The sequence below is a fragment of the Microcaecilia unicolor genome, chromosome 4 (assembly GCF_901765095.1).
Source record: "Microcaecilia unicolor chromosome 4, aMicUni1.1, whole genome shotgun sequence".
Lineage (NCBI taxonomy): Eukaryota > Metazoa > Chordata > Amphibia > Gymnophiona > Siphonopidae > Microcaecilia > Microcaecilia unicolor.
This window is the reverse complement of record NC_044034.1, coordinates 231693091-231710172: the sequence shown is the minus strand read 5'-3', so window position 1 is coordinate 231710172 and position 17082 is coordinate 231693091. Positions and strand designations below refer to the sequence as shown.

General features: G+C 46.5%; 1 protein-coding gene across 1 annotated transcript in view; it reads right to left on the bottom strand.

Moving 5' to 3' along the window:
• The window catches only part of HERC2 (HECT and RLD domain containing E3 ubiquitin protein ligase 2), a 921269-nt gene that overhangs the window by 360721 nt on the left and 543466 nt on the right, over nucleotides 1-17082 (bottom strand). Inside the window, 1 exon segment of the mRNA XM_030201308.1 lies at nucleotides 2903-3089. Within this exon segment, the coding sequence (XP_030057168.1) occupies nucleotides 2903-3089 (187 nt within the window).

Genomic DNA, 17082 nt, shown 5'->3' with positions numbered 1-17082 from the left:
GTTTCCCCCAGCCGGGGGGGGGGGCGCGGGCCCAGGTCTCTCTGCTGAGCTAAATGGGATCACAGTGAAAGAGGTCTTTTGTTAGAAAGGGGGGTTTATGAAGGACGTCCTTTTGGAGTCTTGAGGAGGACGTCTTCAACTTCACTCTCCTGCTAGGATCACAGAGCTAAATGCTCGCACATCCCGATCCCCCCACCCTCGCACGCCCCCATCTGATGTAAGCAACCTACGTAGGTTTAATACGTTTGTGTTGACGTTTGTGGCATGCGCAGAGCAGTCAGCATAACGCTTGGCTGCTCTGCGCATGTTTTAGGAGCCGATTACCGACGGGGATTACGAATCTGTAATGCATTGTACTTTACAATACCGCACCGAACATGTGCGTCTTGTTTTTTTGGTACATTCTTCGGTTTTTTTTCAAATTCGGTAAGCACTTTTACGTTTTAGATTTTTTTACGTTTGGTTGATGCATCTGGGCCTCAGTTGCAAAGAGGGGGATAGGGACAGTACTGTGTGCCAGCCTGTTTGACCTCACAAAGACAAACAGGGAATGAATGGACTGGCACAGCTTAAAAGTGGAGGAGTGGCCTAGTGGTTAGGGTGGTGGACTTTGGTCCTGGGGAACTGAGGAACTGAGTTCGATTCCCACTTCAGGCACAGGCAGCTCCTTGTGATTCTGGGCAAGTCACTTAACCCTCCATTGCCCCATGTAAGCCGCATTGAGCCTGCCATGAGTGGGAAAGCGCAGGGTACAAATGTAACAAAAACAAAAAAAAACTAGCACAATTTGTAAGGAGGGAGAGGTAGGGAAATCAGCGAGGCCAGGCTTGTCCTGGGCTCTGTGAGTTAATTTGAACAGCTTTATGTCTTGTCTGCAGAGAGAGAGAAAAACCTGATCATTTTCTTTTTTGGGCTCAGAGTGCATAGGGAGGGCTTTAAACAAGAAGCTAGATTAAACAATGCCCAGTATGAGTTAGCTGCAGAAAGTGAATGCCTGAAAATGTCTTTTTAAATTGTTTCTGTGAACATGGGGAGAGTGTAGCAACCATGACTGAAAAATAATTAAAAAAGAAACAGTTTAAGCGACTGTAGGGGTTGGTGTTTGACAATTGATGTCACATCCAATCACATGACTCATTCAAGATGGCAACTAGTGTGAAACAGGAAGTGCCCCTATAAGCACCGTTATCTTGGATTTGTGCAACCACTACTTATCACCAACCTGACAAAACAGGAGAAGTTTGGAACAGGACTATGACATCACTTCCTGTGATGTATCAAATAGGTGTGGGTCGAGAGGGCCAGGTTTGGGCTGAGAGTTGGTGTGGCCTGGGCAGATTCTCGATTTTGATTGGCTGACAAAACTGGAAATGGGCATGGCCACCTGTCAAATATGCACATTTGCTTTAACAGAAGCCGATGAACTATACCACTACTAAGGTCTGAGATGCTGCCCAGACTAACATCTGGGAGACCTGCGAACAGTGGTGGGTGCATCCCCAGGGGGCGCCACATCACACACCTCATTTTGATGAGGAGTTTTCACATTGGAATGTTACAGTCTAGATAACAGGGTCCATTTGCAGGCCCCAGGGCTGGTATACCAAAGTCAATATGTCACAGTATCAAGGACCATCCAGGGCCATGCCAACAAAATTGAGGCCCGATAAATATCCTCAGCTATTTCCAAAACCGCTTAGAGAATGTAACCAACAATGTAGAAAGTTCCACTGTATTAACAGGTTTTCAAAGCGCAAATCTATGAAAATTGTCTCTGCCTTCCACATTCTCCAGTAATGGTTCAGCGAGGAAAATCATGTGTCCACCATTCTGCTTGACAGGGCAGATAGGAAGGCTTTTGCCTCTGTTACTTTTTCAAAGAAGTGAGATACCCTTAGTTTAGCAAGCTACAGGAGCAAAAATTTAATGTGCTTTTCAAAAAAGATGGTGCACATTGGGGCAAATGTTTTTCTCTGTGCCTATACTGTGGCTGAGTACTCCAGGAAACACAAGATTTTTTTATTGCCATAGGTTAATGATTTATTTGCACATATGGCCTGAACAGTAGCCTGCTTATGGGCAAAGTTAAGAACTTTAAATATAACTGCCTGAGGGCAAACGCCATCCATCTTCTTCACTTTCAGACAATGCACACACTCCATGTAGAAGGATCGAAGTTGTTCACTTAACTGCAGCTTTTGCAGGATCCAAGTTGTCAGGAAATCAATAAGTTCATTACCCAGGAGAGTTTCTGGCAACCTAAGGGGCAAATTGTTGTGCCATGATTGGTTCTCCAAATCATTCACCTTCTGCTCTAACTCTGACAGCCACTTTTCTAAATTTACTTGCACCTGTCATGGCCTGAGCTTGATCCTCAAGTGCACTATAGTGCGGAGCTAATAAACTTCGGTTCATGCGGTCCAGACATTCATGTGCACCTTCCACAGCAGCTGTCACTTCTGAATTGATCTCCGCTGTCCATGCAGAGTTTATGGATGGGCAAGGGGGACCATGTGTGTCTGCCATCTTGGAATCTTTGGGATGCTATTTCTCATTGTCCCTTCGCTGGATTCTAGATGCCTTAACTTCTATTTTGATGAGGGTAACCTCACTGCCTAAACATCAAGGGGTAGATTCTACAAAGGGCACCAAAAATATGGGTGCTTAGCAGCAATTTTGTAATGGCAATTGCACATAGTCATTAGAGAATAGGTCAGCCTAACTTTAGACACAAGAAAGCTAATACTCTGGCAAAGTCACAGAAAATCTTTTATAAAGATACTTAGTCACTTGACACAGTTTGATGCAAAGAATTTAGCAGTCAAATATTTTTCAATACTAATACAACATGTAATTTGCATTATAATCTCAGTTTTTCTATTAAAATAAGATGTGTTTGTACCTCTCCTCTCCTATCTTGCCATGGGTTGGGGCTCAGTTTTTCTTCTACATCCAATGTTAGACCTGTATCTTCCCCACGGTGAGGGCTGACTGCACCATAACCATCTGATGAGGGAGCAGACGATGAAGAAATACATTCCAGTGGTGCTATCATATTGGCAGGCATCAGTGCTCCAACCACTGCATCTCTAAACCAAAAGAATAACAATGTTTTGATAAAGAAGTTTCACAGTTCATTTGAAAGTCTACTGACATAACTTCAGTCACTCTTTGTCCTGTTAGAGCCTCATTATGAGGAGGTGACAATGTTGTGACTTAAATGATCGGATTAGAGAAGAGAATTCCAACCCAGTCCTCGGGGAACATCCAGCCAGTAGGGGTTTTCAGGATATAGCTGGGTGCTCCCCAAGGACTGGTTTGAAAACCTCTGGATTAGAGGAACAGGTTTAAAATCATTTGTTTTGCATATAATTATTTGATATTCTGTCTTTTCCGAATATAAAGCGAAAGGCAAGTTGCATAAAAGATATGAAGTACATTGTTCAAGAAAATAACACATAAATCTCAGCTAGAAGAAATCCCAGGCAAATACTGACTATAATCATAGAAGAGACTAAGGGTTCTAACACTGACTTTGTTATCCACCTGGGAACAAATGATCTAGCCAATAATACCTCATTTGTAGCACAGAGAGCTTTCCCGGAGTTGGGGGAGGGGTTAAAACATTTGGTACAGATTACCACTTTTTCTGAAGTGTTACCAATTTATGGAAAGGGAGAGGAGTGGCCTAGTGTTTAGAGCACCGGTCAAATCCTGCTGCTGCTCCTTGTGATCTTGGCCAAGTCACTTAACCCTCCATTGCCTCAGGTACAAACTTAGATTGTGAGCCCTCCTGGGACAGAGAAATATCCAGTGTACTTGAATGTAACGCACCTTGAGCTACTACTGAAAAAGGTGTGAGCAAAATTCAAATAAATAATAAAATAATAAAAAATACTGAGAACTGAAATAAGTGGCTCAAAGCTTAGTGTCATCAAAAAGGATTTAGGCATATAGGAGAATCCTTGGTGAGAGATTCAGACAATATTTCTAGGCATTTAAACTAGAAGGGGGGTAGCATTTGGAAGCAGATCAATTCAGGTAGTCACCCCCAGCAAAAGACAAGCTGTGATAGTAGTAAAGAAAGCAATGAAAACAACAATAGTAATTCACTTCTTAGCAATACTGTAGGTGAGACTAAACAAAAAACTATACAGAAGATGAGACTGTTGCTGGAAAGCAATGACCACAAATGCACGTAGTCTAAAACACAAAGTTCATGATCTGCAAGCTCTGATAGTAGAGGCAGACTTAGATGTTGCTATCACGGAGTTTAAAAAAAGCACATATTTATAACAACTTAAAACCTGAACGGAGTGTAAAATACAACAAAACATTTAAAATAAATGAAAAATACATAATTACAGAAAAATGTATAGAACAGTAGAAGGATAAATAGTGTCCACATAATATACAATGATAAAGGTAAAATGCATTATACACATTTTTTTAATAATACACAGAAAGGTGTTTGAATGATTAATTTGAATAGCTAGACTTTATGCCATTTGCTAAGTAGCAGGAAGACAACAGATATTATGTAAAGCGAATGCTACATACCTGTAGAAGGTATTCTCCGAGGACAGCAGGCTGATTGTTCTCACTGATGGGTGACGTCCACGGCAGCCCCTCCAATCGGAATCTTCACTAGCAAAGTCCTTTGCTAGCCCTCGCGCGACCGTCTTCCCGCCCGAAACCGGCTCGAGCCGGCCAGTCTCATATGTAGTAAGACAAAGACAAGGGAAGACACAACTCCAAAGGGTAGGCGGGCGGGTTTGTGAGAACAATCAGCCTGCTGTCCTCGGAGAATACCTTCTACAGGTATGTAGCATTCGCTTTCTCCGAGGACAAGCAGGCTGCTTGTTCTCACTGATGGGGTATCCCTAGCCCCCAGGCTCACTCAAAACAACAACCATGGTCAATTTGGCCTCGCAACGGCGAAGACATAGCTGAGATTGACCTAAAAAATTTACCAACTAACTGAGAGTGCAGCCTGGAACAGAAACAAACAGGGCCCTCGGGGGGTGGAGTTGGATCCTAAAGCCCAAACAGGTTCTGAAGAACTGACTGCCCGAACCGACTGTCGCGTCGGGAATCCTGCTGCAGGCAGTAATGAGATGTGAATGTGTGGACAGATGACCACGTCGCAGCTTTGCAAATTTCTTCAATGGAGGCTGACTTCAAGTGGGCTACCGACGCAGCCATGGCTCTAACATTATGAGCCGTGACATGACCCTCAAGAGCCAGCCCCGCCTGGGCGTAAGTGAAGGAAATGCAATCTGCTAGCCAATTTGATATGGTGCGTTTCCCCACAGCCACTCCCCTCCTATTGGGATCAAAAGAAACAAACAATTGGGCGGACTGTCTGTTGGGCTGTGTCCGCTCCAGATAGAAGGCCAATGCTCTCTTGCAGTCCAATGTGTGCAGCTGACGTTCAGCAGGGCAGGAATGAGGACGGGGAAAGAATGTTGGCAAGACAATTGACTGGTTCAGATGGAACTCCGACACGACCTTTGGCAAGAACTTAGGGTGAGTGCGGAGGACTACTCTGTTATGATGAAATTTGGTGTAAGGGGCCTGGGCTACCAGGGCCTGAAGCTCACTGACTCTACGAGCTGAAGTAACTGCCACCAAGAAAATGACCTTCCAGGTCAAGTACTTCAGATGGCAGGAGTTCAGTGGCTCAAAAGGAGGTTTCATCAGCTGGGTGAGAATGACATTGAGATCCCATGACACTGTAGGAGGCTTGACAGGGGGCTTTGACAAAAGCAAACCTCTCATGAAGCGAACAACTAAAGGCTGTCCCGAGATCGGCTTACCTTCCACATGGTAATGGTATACACTAATCGCACTAAGGTGAACCCTTACAGAGTTGGTCTTGAGACCAGACTCAGACAAGTGCAGAAGGTATTCAAGCAGGGTCTGTGTAGGACAAGAGCGAGGATCTAGGGCCTTGCTGTCACACCAGACGGCAAACCTCCTCCACAAAAAGAAGTAACTCCTCTTAGTGGACTCTTTCCTGGAAGCAAGCAAGATGCGGGAGACACCCTCTGACAGACCCAAAGAGACAAAGTCTACGCTCTCAACATCCAGGCCGTGAGAGCCAGGGACCGGAGGCTGGGATGCAGAAGAGCCCCTTCGTCCTGCGTGATGAGGGTCGGAAAACACTCCAATCTCCACGGTTCTTCGGAGGATAAGTCCAGAAGAAGAGGAAACCAGATCTGACGCGGCCAAAAAGGAGCAATCAGAATCATGGTGCCTCGGTCTTGCTTGAGTTTCAACAAAGTCTTCCCCACCAGGGGAATGGGAGGATAAGCATACAGCAGGCCCTCCCCCCAATGCAGGAGGAAGGCATCCGATGCCAGTCTGCCGTGGGCCTGAAGCCTGGAACAGAACTGAGGGACTTTGTGGTTTGCTCGAGATGCGAAGAGATCCACCAAGGGGGTGCCCCACGCTTGGAAGATCTGGCGCACCACTCGGGAATTGAGCGACCACTCGTGAGGTTGCATAATCCTGCTCAACCTGTCGGCCAGACTGTTGTTTACGCCTGCCAGATATGTGGCTTGGAGCACCATGCCGTGACGGCGAGCCCAGAGCCACATGCTGACGGCTTCCTGACACAGGGGGCGAGATCCGGTGCCCCCCTGCTTGTTGATGTAGTACATGGCAACCTGGTTGTCTGTCTGAATTTGGATAATTTGGTGGGACAGCCGATCTCTGAAAGCCTTCAGAGCGTTCCAGATCGCTCGCAACTCCAGGAGATTGATCTGTAGATCGCGTTCCTGGAGGGACCAGCTTCCTTGGGTGTGAAGCCCATCGACATGAGCTCCCCATCCCAGGAGAGACGCATCCGTGGTCAGCACTTTTTGAGGCTGAGGAATTTGGAAGGGACGTCCCAGAGTCAGATTGGACCAAATCGTCCACCAATACAGGGATTCGAGAAAACTCGTGGACAGGTGGATTACATCTTCTAGATCCCCAGCAGCCTGGAACCACTGGGAAGCTAGGGTCCATTGAGCAGATCTCATGTGAAGGCGGGCCATGGGAGTCACGTGGACTGTGGAGGCCATGTGGCCTAGCAATCTCAACATCTGCCGAGCTGTGATCTGCTGGGACGCTCGCACCCGCGAGACGAGGGACAACAAGTTGTTGGCTCTCGTCTCTGGGAGATAGGCGCGAGCCGTCCGAGAATCCAGCAGAGCTCCTATGAATTCGAGTCTCTGCACTGGGAGAAGATGGGACTTTGGATAATTTATCACAAACCCCAGTAGCTCCAGGAGGCGAATAGTCATCTGCATGGACTGCAGGGCTCCTGCCTCGGATGTGTTCTTCACCAGCCAATCGTCGAGATATGGGAACACGTGCACCCCCAGCCTGCGAAGTGCCGCTGCTACTACAGCCAAGCACTTTGTGAACACCCTGGGCGCAGAGGCGAGCCCAAAGGGTAGCACACAGTACTGGAAGTGACGTGTGCCCAGCTGAAATCGCAGATACTGTCTGTGAGCTGGCAGTATCGGGATGTGTGTGTAGGCATCCTTCAAGTCCAGAGAGCATAGCCAATCGTTTTCCTGAATCATGGGAAGTAGGGTGCCCAGGGAAAGCATCCTGAACTTTTCTTTGACCAGATATTTGTTCAGGGCCCTTAGGTCTAGGATGGGACGCATCCCCCCTGTTTTCTTTTCCACAAGGAAGTACCTGGAATAGAATCCCAGCCCTTCTTGCCCGGATGGCACGGGCTCGACCGCATTGGCGCTGAGAAGGGCGGAGAGTTCCTCTGCAAGTACCTGCTTGTGCTGGAAGTTGTAAGACTGAGCTCCCGGTGGACCATTTGGAGGTTTTGAGGCCAAATTGAGGGTGTATCCTTGCCGGACTATTTGGAGAACCCACTGATCGGAGGTTATGAGAGGCCACCTTTGGTGAAAAGCTTTCAACCTCCCCCCGACCGGCAGGTCGCCCGGCACTGACACTTGGATGTCGGCTATGCTCTGCTGGAGCCAGTCAAAAGCCCGTCCCTTGCTTTTGCTGGGGAGCCGAGGGGCCTTGCTGAGTCGCACGCTGCTGACGAGAGCGAGCGCGCTGGGGCTTAGCCTGGGCCACAGGCTGTCGAGAAGGAGGATTGTACCTACGCTTGCCAGAAGAGTAGGGAACAGTCTTCCTTCCCCCGAAAAATCTTCTACCTGTGGAGGTAGATGCTGAAGGCTGCCGGCGGGAGAACTTGTCAAATGCGGTATCCCGCTGGTGGAGATGCTCTACCACCTGCTCGACCTTCTCTCCAAAAATATTGTCCGCACGGCAAGGCGAGTCCGCAATCCGCTGCTGGAGTCTATTCTCCAGGTCGGAGGCACGCAGCCATGAGAGCCTGCGCATCACCACACCTTGAGCAGCGGCCCTGGACGCAACATCAAAGGTGTCATACACCCCTCTGGCCAGGAATTTTCTGCACGCCTTCAGCTGCCTGACCACCTCCTGAAAAGGCTTGGCTTGCTCAGGGAGGAGCGCATCAACCAAGCCCGCCAACTGCCGCACATTGTTCCGCATGTGTATGCTCGTGTAGAGCTGGTAAGACTGGATTTTGGCCACGAGCATAGAAGAATGGTAGGCCTTCCTCCCAAAGGAGTCTAAGGTTCTAGAGTCTTTGCCCGGGGGCGCCGAAACATGCTCCCTAGAACTCTTAGCCTTCTTTAGGGCCAAATCCACAACTCCAGAGTCATGAGGCAACTGGGTGCGCATCAGCTCTGGGTCCCCATGGATCCGTACTGGGACTCGATCTTCTTGGGAATGTGGGGATTACTTAGTGGCTTGGTCCAGTTCGCAAGCAATGTCTTTTTTAGGACATGGTGCAAGGGAACAGTGGACGCTTCCTTAGGTGGAGAAGGATAGTCCAGGAGCTCAAACATTTCAGCCCTGGGCTCGTCCTCCACAACCACCGGGAAGAGGATGGCCGTAGACATCTCCCGGACAAAGGAAGCGAAAGACAGACTCTCAGGAGGAGAAAGCTGTCTTTCAGGAGAGGGAGTGGGATCGGAAGGAAGACCCTCAGACTCCTCGTCAGAGAAATATCTGGGGTCTTCTTCCTCTTCCCACGAGGCCTCACCCTCGGTGTCAGACACAAGTTCACGGACCTGTGTCTGCAACCGTGCCCGACTCGACTCCGTGGAGCCACGTCCACGATGGGGGCATCGAGAGGTAGACTCCCTCGCCCGCATCGGAGAAGCTCCCTCCGCCGACGTAGTCGGGGAGCCCTCCTGGGAGGTGGCCGCAGTCGGCACCGCACGCGGTACCGACGTCGGGGACCTCACCCCGGGCGATGGGCCAGCCGGCGCCACGCTCGACGGTACCGGAGGCGCAAGCACCACCGGTACCGGAGGGGTAGGGCGCAACAGCTCTCCCAGGATCTCTGGGAGAACGGCCCGGAGGCTCTCGTTCAGAGCGGCTGCAGAGAAAGGCAGAGAGGTCGATGCAGGCGTCGACGTCAGAACCTGTTCCGGGCGTGGAGGCTGTTCCGGGCTGTCCAGAGTGGAGCGCATCGACACCTCCTGAACAGAGGGTGAGCGGTCCTCTCGGTGCCGATGCCTGCTGGGTGCCGACTCCCTCGGCGACCCAGAGCTCTCGGTGCCGACGCGGGGAGGAGACCGGTGTCGATGCTTCTTCGACTTCTTCCGAAGCATGTCACCGGAGCTCCCCGGCACCGACGAGGAGGACGTAGAATCCAGCCGTCGCTTCCTCGGGGCCGAGGCCGAAGGAGGTCGATCTTGGGGGGGCTGTACCGCAGGAGCCCTCAGGGTAGGGGGAGACCCACCCGAAGGCTCACCGCCACCAGCAGGGGAATGGACAGCCCTCACCTGCACTCCAGACGATGCACCACCGTCCGACGACATCAGCAGACGAGGTCCCGGTACCACCGACGTCGATGCAGTCGCCCGATGCCTCAGCGCCGATGCAGAGACTCGATGCCTCGATGCACCCGATACACTAGCAGCCGAGGAAGAAGGTCTGGACGCTGACGACGTCGATGCACTCGATGCCCCCGGTGCCGATGCCGACGAAGAGCCCGAGAACAAAACGTTCCACTGGGCCAATCTCGCTACCTGAGTCCGCCTTTGTAACAGGGAACACAGACTACAGTTCTGAGGACGGTGCTCGGCCCCCAGACACTGAAGACACGACGAGTGCCTATCAGTGAGCGAGATTACCCGGGCGCACTGGGTGCACTTCTTGAAGCCGCTGGAAGGCTTCGATGTCATGGGCGGAAAAATCACGCCGGCGAAATCAAAATCCGAAATGACGAAAGTGAGCACCAAAACTTTAAGGGAGAAAAATCTCGACCGAGGCCGAAAAGAGGCCTACCCCGACGACGAAAGAAAACTTACCGGGGCAAAATCTGGAAAAATACGGGAAGGGGCAAACGAAACCCGAGAGGGCTTCCGGAGCACTTCCCAAACAGTTTTTGAGGATTTTCCGAAGAAAAAACACGTCGAAAAAAGGACGCGCGAGGTCGACTTTCTGGGGCTCGACACGGCGAAAACACAACCGTACCGAGTGCGGACGAAAGAAGACTGGCCGGCTCGAGCCGGTTTTGGGCGGGAAGACGGCCGCGCATGCGTGGTTCGCGCGGGCGCGCGAGGGCTAGCAAAGGACTTTGCTAATGAAGATTCCGATTGGAGGGGCTGCCGTGGACGTCACCCATCAGTGAGAACAAGCAGCCTGCTTGTCCTCGGAGAAATATCATTTCATAGAAAAAGTTATTTTCATAATGTATGCAAAAGTAAAATGTATGCATTTTATTTCCATGAGACATCTCTATAACTTTTAGATTGTTTTCTCCTTACTGACGTTCAGAACCACAAGGCTTTTTACCATCTTTGATTAATTGATAACCATAACAATTGATAACCATCTATCATTTGAAAACCATGCTAAATCCGTCACTAAAAAAATGTTTAACATGATGTGGATTATGAAAAGATTAAGATCTTATCTTCCCTTGAACACCTTCCGGAACTTAGTACAATTCACAGTACTTATACATGCAGACTACTGCAACAGTGTTTTCCTAGGATGCAAGACCCTAATCCTCAAGAGGCTTCAGACTACCCAGAACACGGCAGCCAGACTTCTCTTTGGCAAGTCAAGATTCGACAGTGCAACACCTCTTAGAGAGAGGCTTCATTGGCTTCCCATCAGAGAAAGAATACATTTTAAAGTCTATACTATGATTCACAAGATTATATATGGAGAACCCCCCAATTACATGAACAACCTTGTCAACCTCCCTGCCAGAAAAAGATCAGTTGCTTGCTCTCAGTGAAATATAGGCCAAGGGCTCAGGCTAAGAGCTAGGCCTCTAAAAATCAAAGATCATCTCTGACACAGATACATTAGGGGGTTTATACTCAGGCTGGGTAATATTCTAATGCTTCCCCTGCCCAAAGCCTTTTTATAGTCCCTAAAATATACATCTCGTACCCATCTTAACCTACAATTGTAGAGGTCTTAAATATAAGACCTTCTATGCATCCAGTTTCCCCTTCTTGGGTAGCCAGCTTTGGAATGCTTTGCCAAGATCCATTCGAACAATCAATGACCATCTACCCTTCAGGAAAATGCTGAAGACCCATCTCTTCAAGACAGCTTACCCATCTGACCCTACTTAACTTCAAACTCTTCCTCCTAATTTCGGTCCTGATGATCATTACACCTCAGACTATTTCTTAATCTCCTTATCCCCTTATCTTTTCCTATCCATCCTTTGCCCTTTATCTTTTCCTCTCCATCCCCCCTCTCCTCACCCCTCCCTATCCCTTTTCCTTTTGCTTATCCTACCTTTGTTTTGCCCCGACATGCTCAACTCACTTATTCCTCAAAACCCCACTCTACTACAGCTTATAATATTCTCCTTAAAGACTTTGTGATTGTAATTATTTACTATGTAAGCCGCATTGAGCCTGCAATGTGTGGGAAAGCGCAGGGTACAAATATAATAATAATTGAGGTCATTGTTCTTTTTTCCTTTTCCTCTTTCACTTTTCTCATACGTTTGGGCTGTGTCCATCTCTAACCATGTTATCTGTGCACATAATGCATACATTTCGCCTTTGGGTACAATATGCAGATAATTTTTTCTAGGAAATGATGTTTATATAATATCTGTTGTCTTCCTGCCACTTAGCAGATCTAAAGTCCATCTATTCGAAATAATCATGAAAACACTGTAAGATTCCTTTCCCACGGGTGTGTCCGAACCTCTGACCTCTGCTGCTGGGCTGCTGCAAGATTCCTTTTCCCACATATGTGCCCAAACCTCCGACCTCCGCTGCTGGGCTGCTGTAGGATTCCTCTCCCATTTGTCTGCCCAAGGTTCCGGGTTCTGATGCTGAGCTGCGTCTGCCTCTCCTCTTTTCCACAGTGAATTACCTTAGAAGGATAGCGTCCCACCCACCAAAAATTCTTCCAAGCCCTTATCTTCTTTCCCAAAATGGCTGACGCCCCCCCCCACCCACTCAGTCCGTTCCCTTCCCCCCTGGTGAAATGCAGTACCAGTCCCCCACAACTGTAGCTTTGCAGTTCAAACAGCCAATCCTAATAACTTTTTGTCCCTCTTCTCACCCCTTTCTCCCGAGGGAGCAGGGTTTTAATGTACTCCAACAACAGTTCAGTCAGTGCTTCCTCTCCCTCTCTCTGCCTCTCAAAAACACAGTCCAAACTCCTCATTTCTCCTCACATTGTGTTAAGGAAAAGAGACCCTCCTCCCTCACTTGTCAGTCAATAGCCTCCTGACAACCACCCCACGGGTCAATTTGGCTGTGTTCAACTCCCCACAACAGCCTACCAAAATTAGTACAGCAGCTGTAACAGTTCTTATCACTTATTAATCCTTTCGGCTGTACCTGAGCAACAGCCGAGACTTCCATTAGCCCTTCTTCCTCCTCCTCCAGCTGGTCTTCCTCTCACTCAGCTCCCTGCACAGCCTTATCCTAGTCCATCAACTCCTCCCCTGGCTCATCTCCCAGGTGCTCCTCCTCTACTTGATTGGACCCTATTTCCCAATCTTCCCCTTCCTCTGAGGACTGCTGGGAGTTGTAGTTCTGCCCTTCCTGTTCTCTGTTCCGCTCTAAGGGCTTCTGGGGTCTGTAGTTCTCTGACTTCCCTTTGAACCTCAACTGATCCCTTCCCACAAGGGGGCGACCCACCCTACCTCGAGAAGTCTAGGATTTGTAGTCTGTTCTTCTTGAAGGAAAAACGTTCCCTTTACTTCTTTTTTGAGCCCCCTCCTCTTCCCCAAAACCTGACTTCTCAAAACACCTTTCTATTTATTATAAAATAAATTTTTGTATAATATATTTTACCTTTATCATTGTGTGGACCCCATTTATCCGTCTACTGTTCTACACATTTTTCTGTAATTATGTATTCTTTAATTTATTTTAAATGTTTTGTTGTATTTTACACTCTGTTAAGGTTTTACGTTGTTATATGTTCTTTTTTTGACTCCTGATGCAGGCATCGTAGCTGAAACACAGTGCTGTGTTAAGTCCTATGAGTACTTTTATGAAATAAATGTGTTTTTAAAATCTTCATCCATGTGATCCTTTTTGGAAGTGTCCTGTTGACTACACTATTCTGCCCTTGCAGTACCTACCTCCATAGTGTTCCACGTTCCTCCACTTTTGTGGTTATCTTCTGCGTGTTGCTATTATGGAGACATGGTTCAATGACTCCCATGAATGGCACACAAACATATTCGGATATAAACTATTTAGGAAGGATGGTCAAAAAGGTGGATGAGTAGCTTTATATGTGAGAAACAATATCAAAGCAACTACAATGCAGGGGGTTGGGGAAAGGAAGAAGCAATATGGATCACCTTGAAAAGAGAAGACAGAACCTCTATCCATATGGGTGTTGTCTACAGACCTTTAACACAATTGAAGTAGCTTGATAAAGATCTGGTTGTAGATGTCCAAAAGTTGGGAAAGAAAGGAGAAGTACTGCTACTGGGAGAATTCAACCTGCCGAATGAGGACTGGAAAGTCCCACTGTGGAATTGGAAAGAACTAGAGAGATCATGGATGCCTTTCAATGTGCTCTGCTCTGACAAATGGTGGCGGAACCCACGAGGGAAGGAGCGACACTGGATCTGATGCTCACAAATGGGGAATGTGTGTCTAATCTCTGAGTGGGTGCCTACCTGGGTAGTAGTGATTAAACAGTTTGGTTTGATATAATGGCTAAAGAGGAGGCCAGCCACTAAAAACTTGAAGTCCTAGATTTCAAACATGCTGACTTTAATAAAATGGGTGTGTACCTGAAGAAATAGCTGATGGGATAGGAGGACATACGAGAAGTGTAAAGACAGTGGTGCAGGCTGAAAGGAACTTTAAAATGGCTACTGAACTTTTGAGAAGAGTAAATCAAAGCAAAAAAAATAAAAGGAACCCGCTATGGTTCCCCATATAAGTGGCTGAGAAAATAAAGACAGAGTTGGTGCTCATGAAATACAGAAAAATCTCTAGATGAGGAACACAGAAAAGAATACCAGGGGGAACCTATTCCGGAATGATCGGCTTACCTTAATCAGGGTGTGACCAGGCTGCTGGCACTGGCATTTAAAAGGGAGAAACTGGGGTAAGGTCGACAGTCATTCAAAAGTGCATAGTTCAGAACAAGGTATCTTACAAAGGTATCACCAAAACAGGGAAGATAGGGTATCCCGATAGTGAGGTTGCAATAGAGACCATAGTAGAGCAGGTGTCTTTAAATAAAAAGCATTTTCAAGATTGCAAATTATCACTATCAATTGCTGAGCAATATGTAAAAACATAGTATAAATGTTTATATGTGAATGCCAGAAGCCTAAGAAATAAGAGTTAGAATATATTGCACTAAATGAAAAATTAGATATACCAGACATCTCTGATACTTGGTGGAAGGAGGATAACCAGTGGGACAATGTCATACCAGGGTACAAATTATATTGTAGTGATCGGGTGGATCGAATTGGTAGAGTGGTAGTATTGTATGTTAAGGATGGATTGAATCAAATAGACTAAAAATTCTGCAGGATACAAAACACATCTTGGAATCACTATGGAGTGAAATTCCATGTGTAAAGGGGAAAAGGACAGTGATAGGCGTATATTACCGTGCACCTGGCCAGGATGACCAGACAGATGTAGAAATGTTATCAGAAATTAGGGAGGTTAACAAACTGGGCAACTCAATAATAATAGCAATGGGTGATTTCAATTACCCTTTTATTGACTGGACAAATGTAACATCAGGGCATGCTAGGGAAGTAAAACTCCTTGACGAAATCAAGGACTGCTTTGTGGAGCAGCTGGAAAAGGATCCAACAAGAGGAGGAAAAATTCTAGACTTAGTCCTTATTGGAGTGAATGATCTGGTGCACGAGGGTAATGGTGCTGGGACAGTTTGATGACAGCGATCATAATATGATCAGATTTGATATTAGCTGTGGAGTAAGTACACACAGGAGATCCAATATGTTAGTGTTTAACTTTCAAAAAGAAGACTACAAAAAATGAGAAGACTGGTGAAAGAAGACTTAGAGGAGAAGCTGCAAAGTTCAAAAATTTACATCAGGCGTGGATGCTGTTCAAAAATACCACCCTGGAAGCTCAGGCCAGTTATATTCAATGTATTTAAAATGGAAGAAAGAAGGCCAAATGACAGTTGGCATGGTTAAAAAGTGAGGTGACGGAAGCTATTCAAGCTAAAAGTAAATCTTTCAGAAAATGGAAGAAGGATCCGACTGAAAATAATAAGAAACAGGATAAGAAACGGCAAGTCAAGTGCAAAGCACTGATAATGAAGGCAAAGAGAGACTTTGAAAAAAAGACTGCGTTGGAGGCAAAAAAAACATAGTAAAATCTTTTTAAGGTACACTAGAAGCAAGAAACCAACAAAAAGAAACAATTGAAATGCTAGATGACCGAAGAGTAAAAGGGGTATTCAGGGAAGATAAAGCCATAGTGGAGAGATTAAATGAACTCTGCTTTGGTCTTCACCGAGGAAGATTTGGGAGAGATACCAATGCCAGAAATGGTATTCAAAGTTGATGAGTTGGAGAAACAGAATGAAATCTCTGTAAACCTGGAAGATGTAAAGGCAAAAATTGACGAGTACCAAACTGCCTGAACCGGATGGTATTCATCCTAGAGTACGGATAGAATTGAAAAATTAAATTGCACAACTATTGTTAGTAATATGTAATTTATCTTTAAAATCAATGATGGTACCGGAAGTTTGGAGGGTGGCCAATGTAATGACAATTTTTTTAAAAGGTTCCAGAGGTGAACTTGAAGATTACAGATCAGATAGTCTGACAAACTGATAAGAACAAAATTATAGAGCATATTCAAAAGCATGGATTAATGAGACAAAGACAACATGGTGAAGGGAAACCTTGCCTCACCAATCTACTTCATCTTGAAGGGGTGAATAAACATTTGGATAAAGGCGTACTGGTTGATATTGTGTATCTGGATTTTCAAAAGGCATTTGACAAGGAACCTCATGAAAGACCAAAGGAAACTGGAGAGTCATGAAATAGGAGGTAGTGTTCAACTGTGGACTAAAAACTGGTTAAAAGATAGAAAACAGAGAGTAAGATTAAATGGTCAGTATTCTCAATAGAGAAGGGTAGATTGGGGTCTGTGGTGGGACCGCTGCTTTTTAACATATTTATAAATGATCTAGAGGTGTAACTAATAAGATAATTAAATTTATTGATGACATAAGGTTATTCAAAGTTGTTAAATCATAAGAGGATTGTGAAAAATTACAAGATGACCTTACGAGACTGGGCATCCAAATGGCAGATGACGTTTAATGTGAGCAAGTGCAACGTGATGCATTTGGGAAAGAGGAACCCAAACTATAGTTACATTTTGCAAGGTTCCAAATTAGGAGTCACCAACCAGGAAAGGAATCTAGGTGTCATTGTTGATGATATGTTGAAACCCTCTACTCAGTGTTCTGTGGCGGAAGCTAAGAATGCAAATAGAAAGTTAGGTATTAATAGGAAAGGAATGGTAAACAAAAATGAGGACATTATAATGC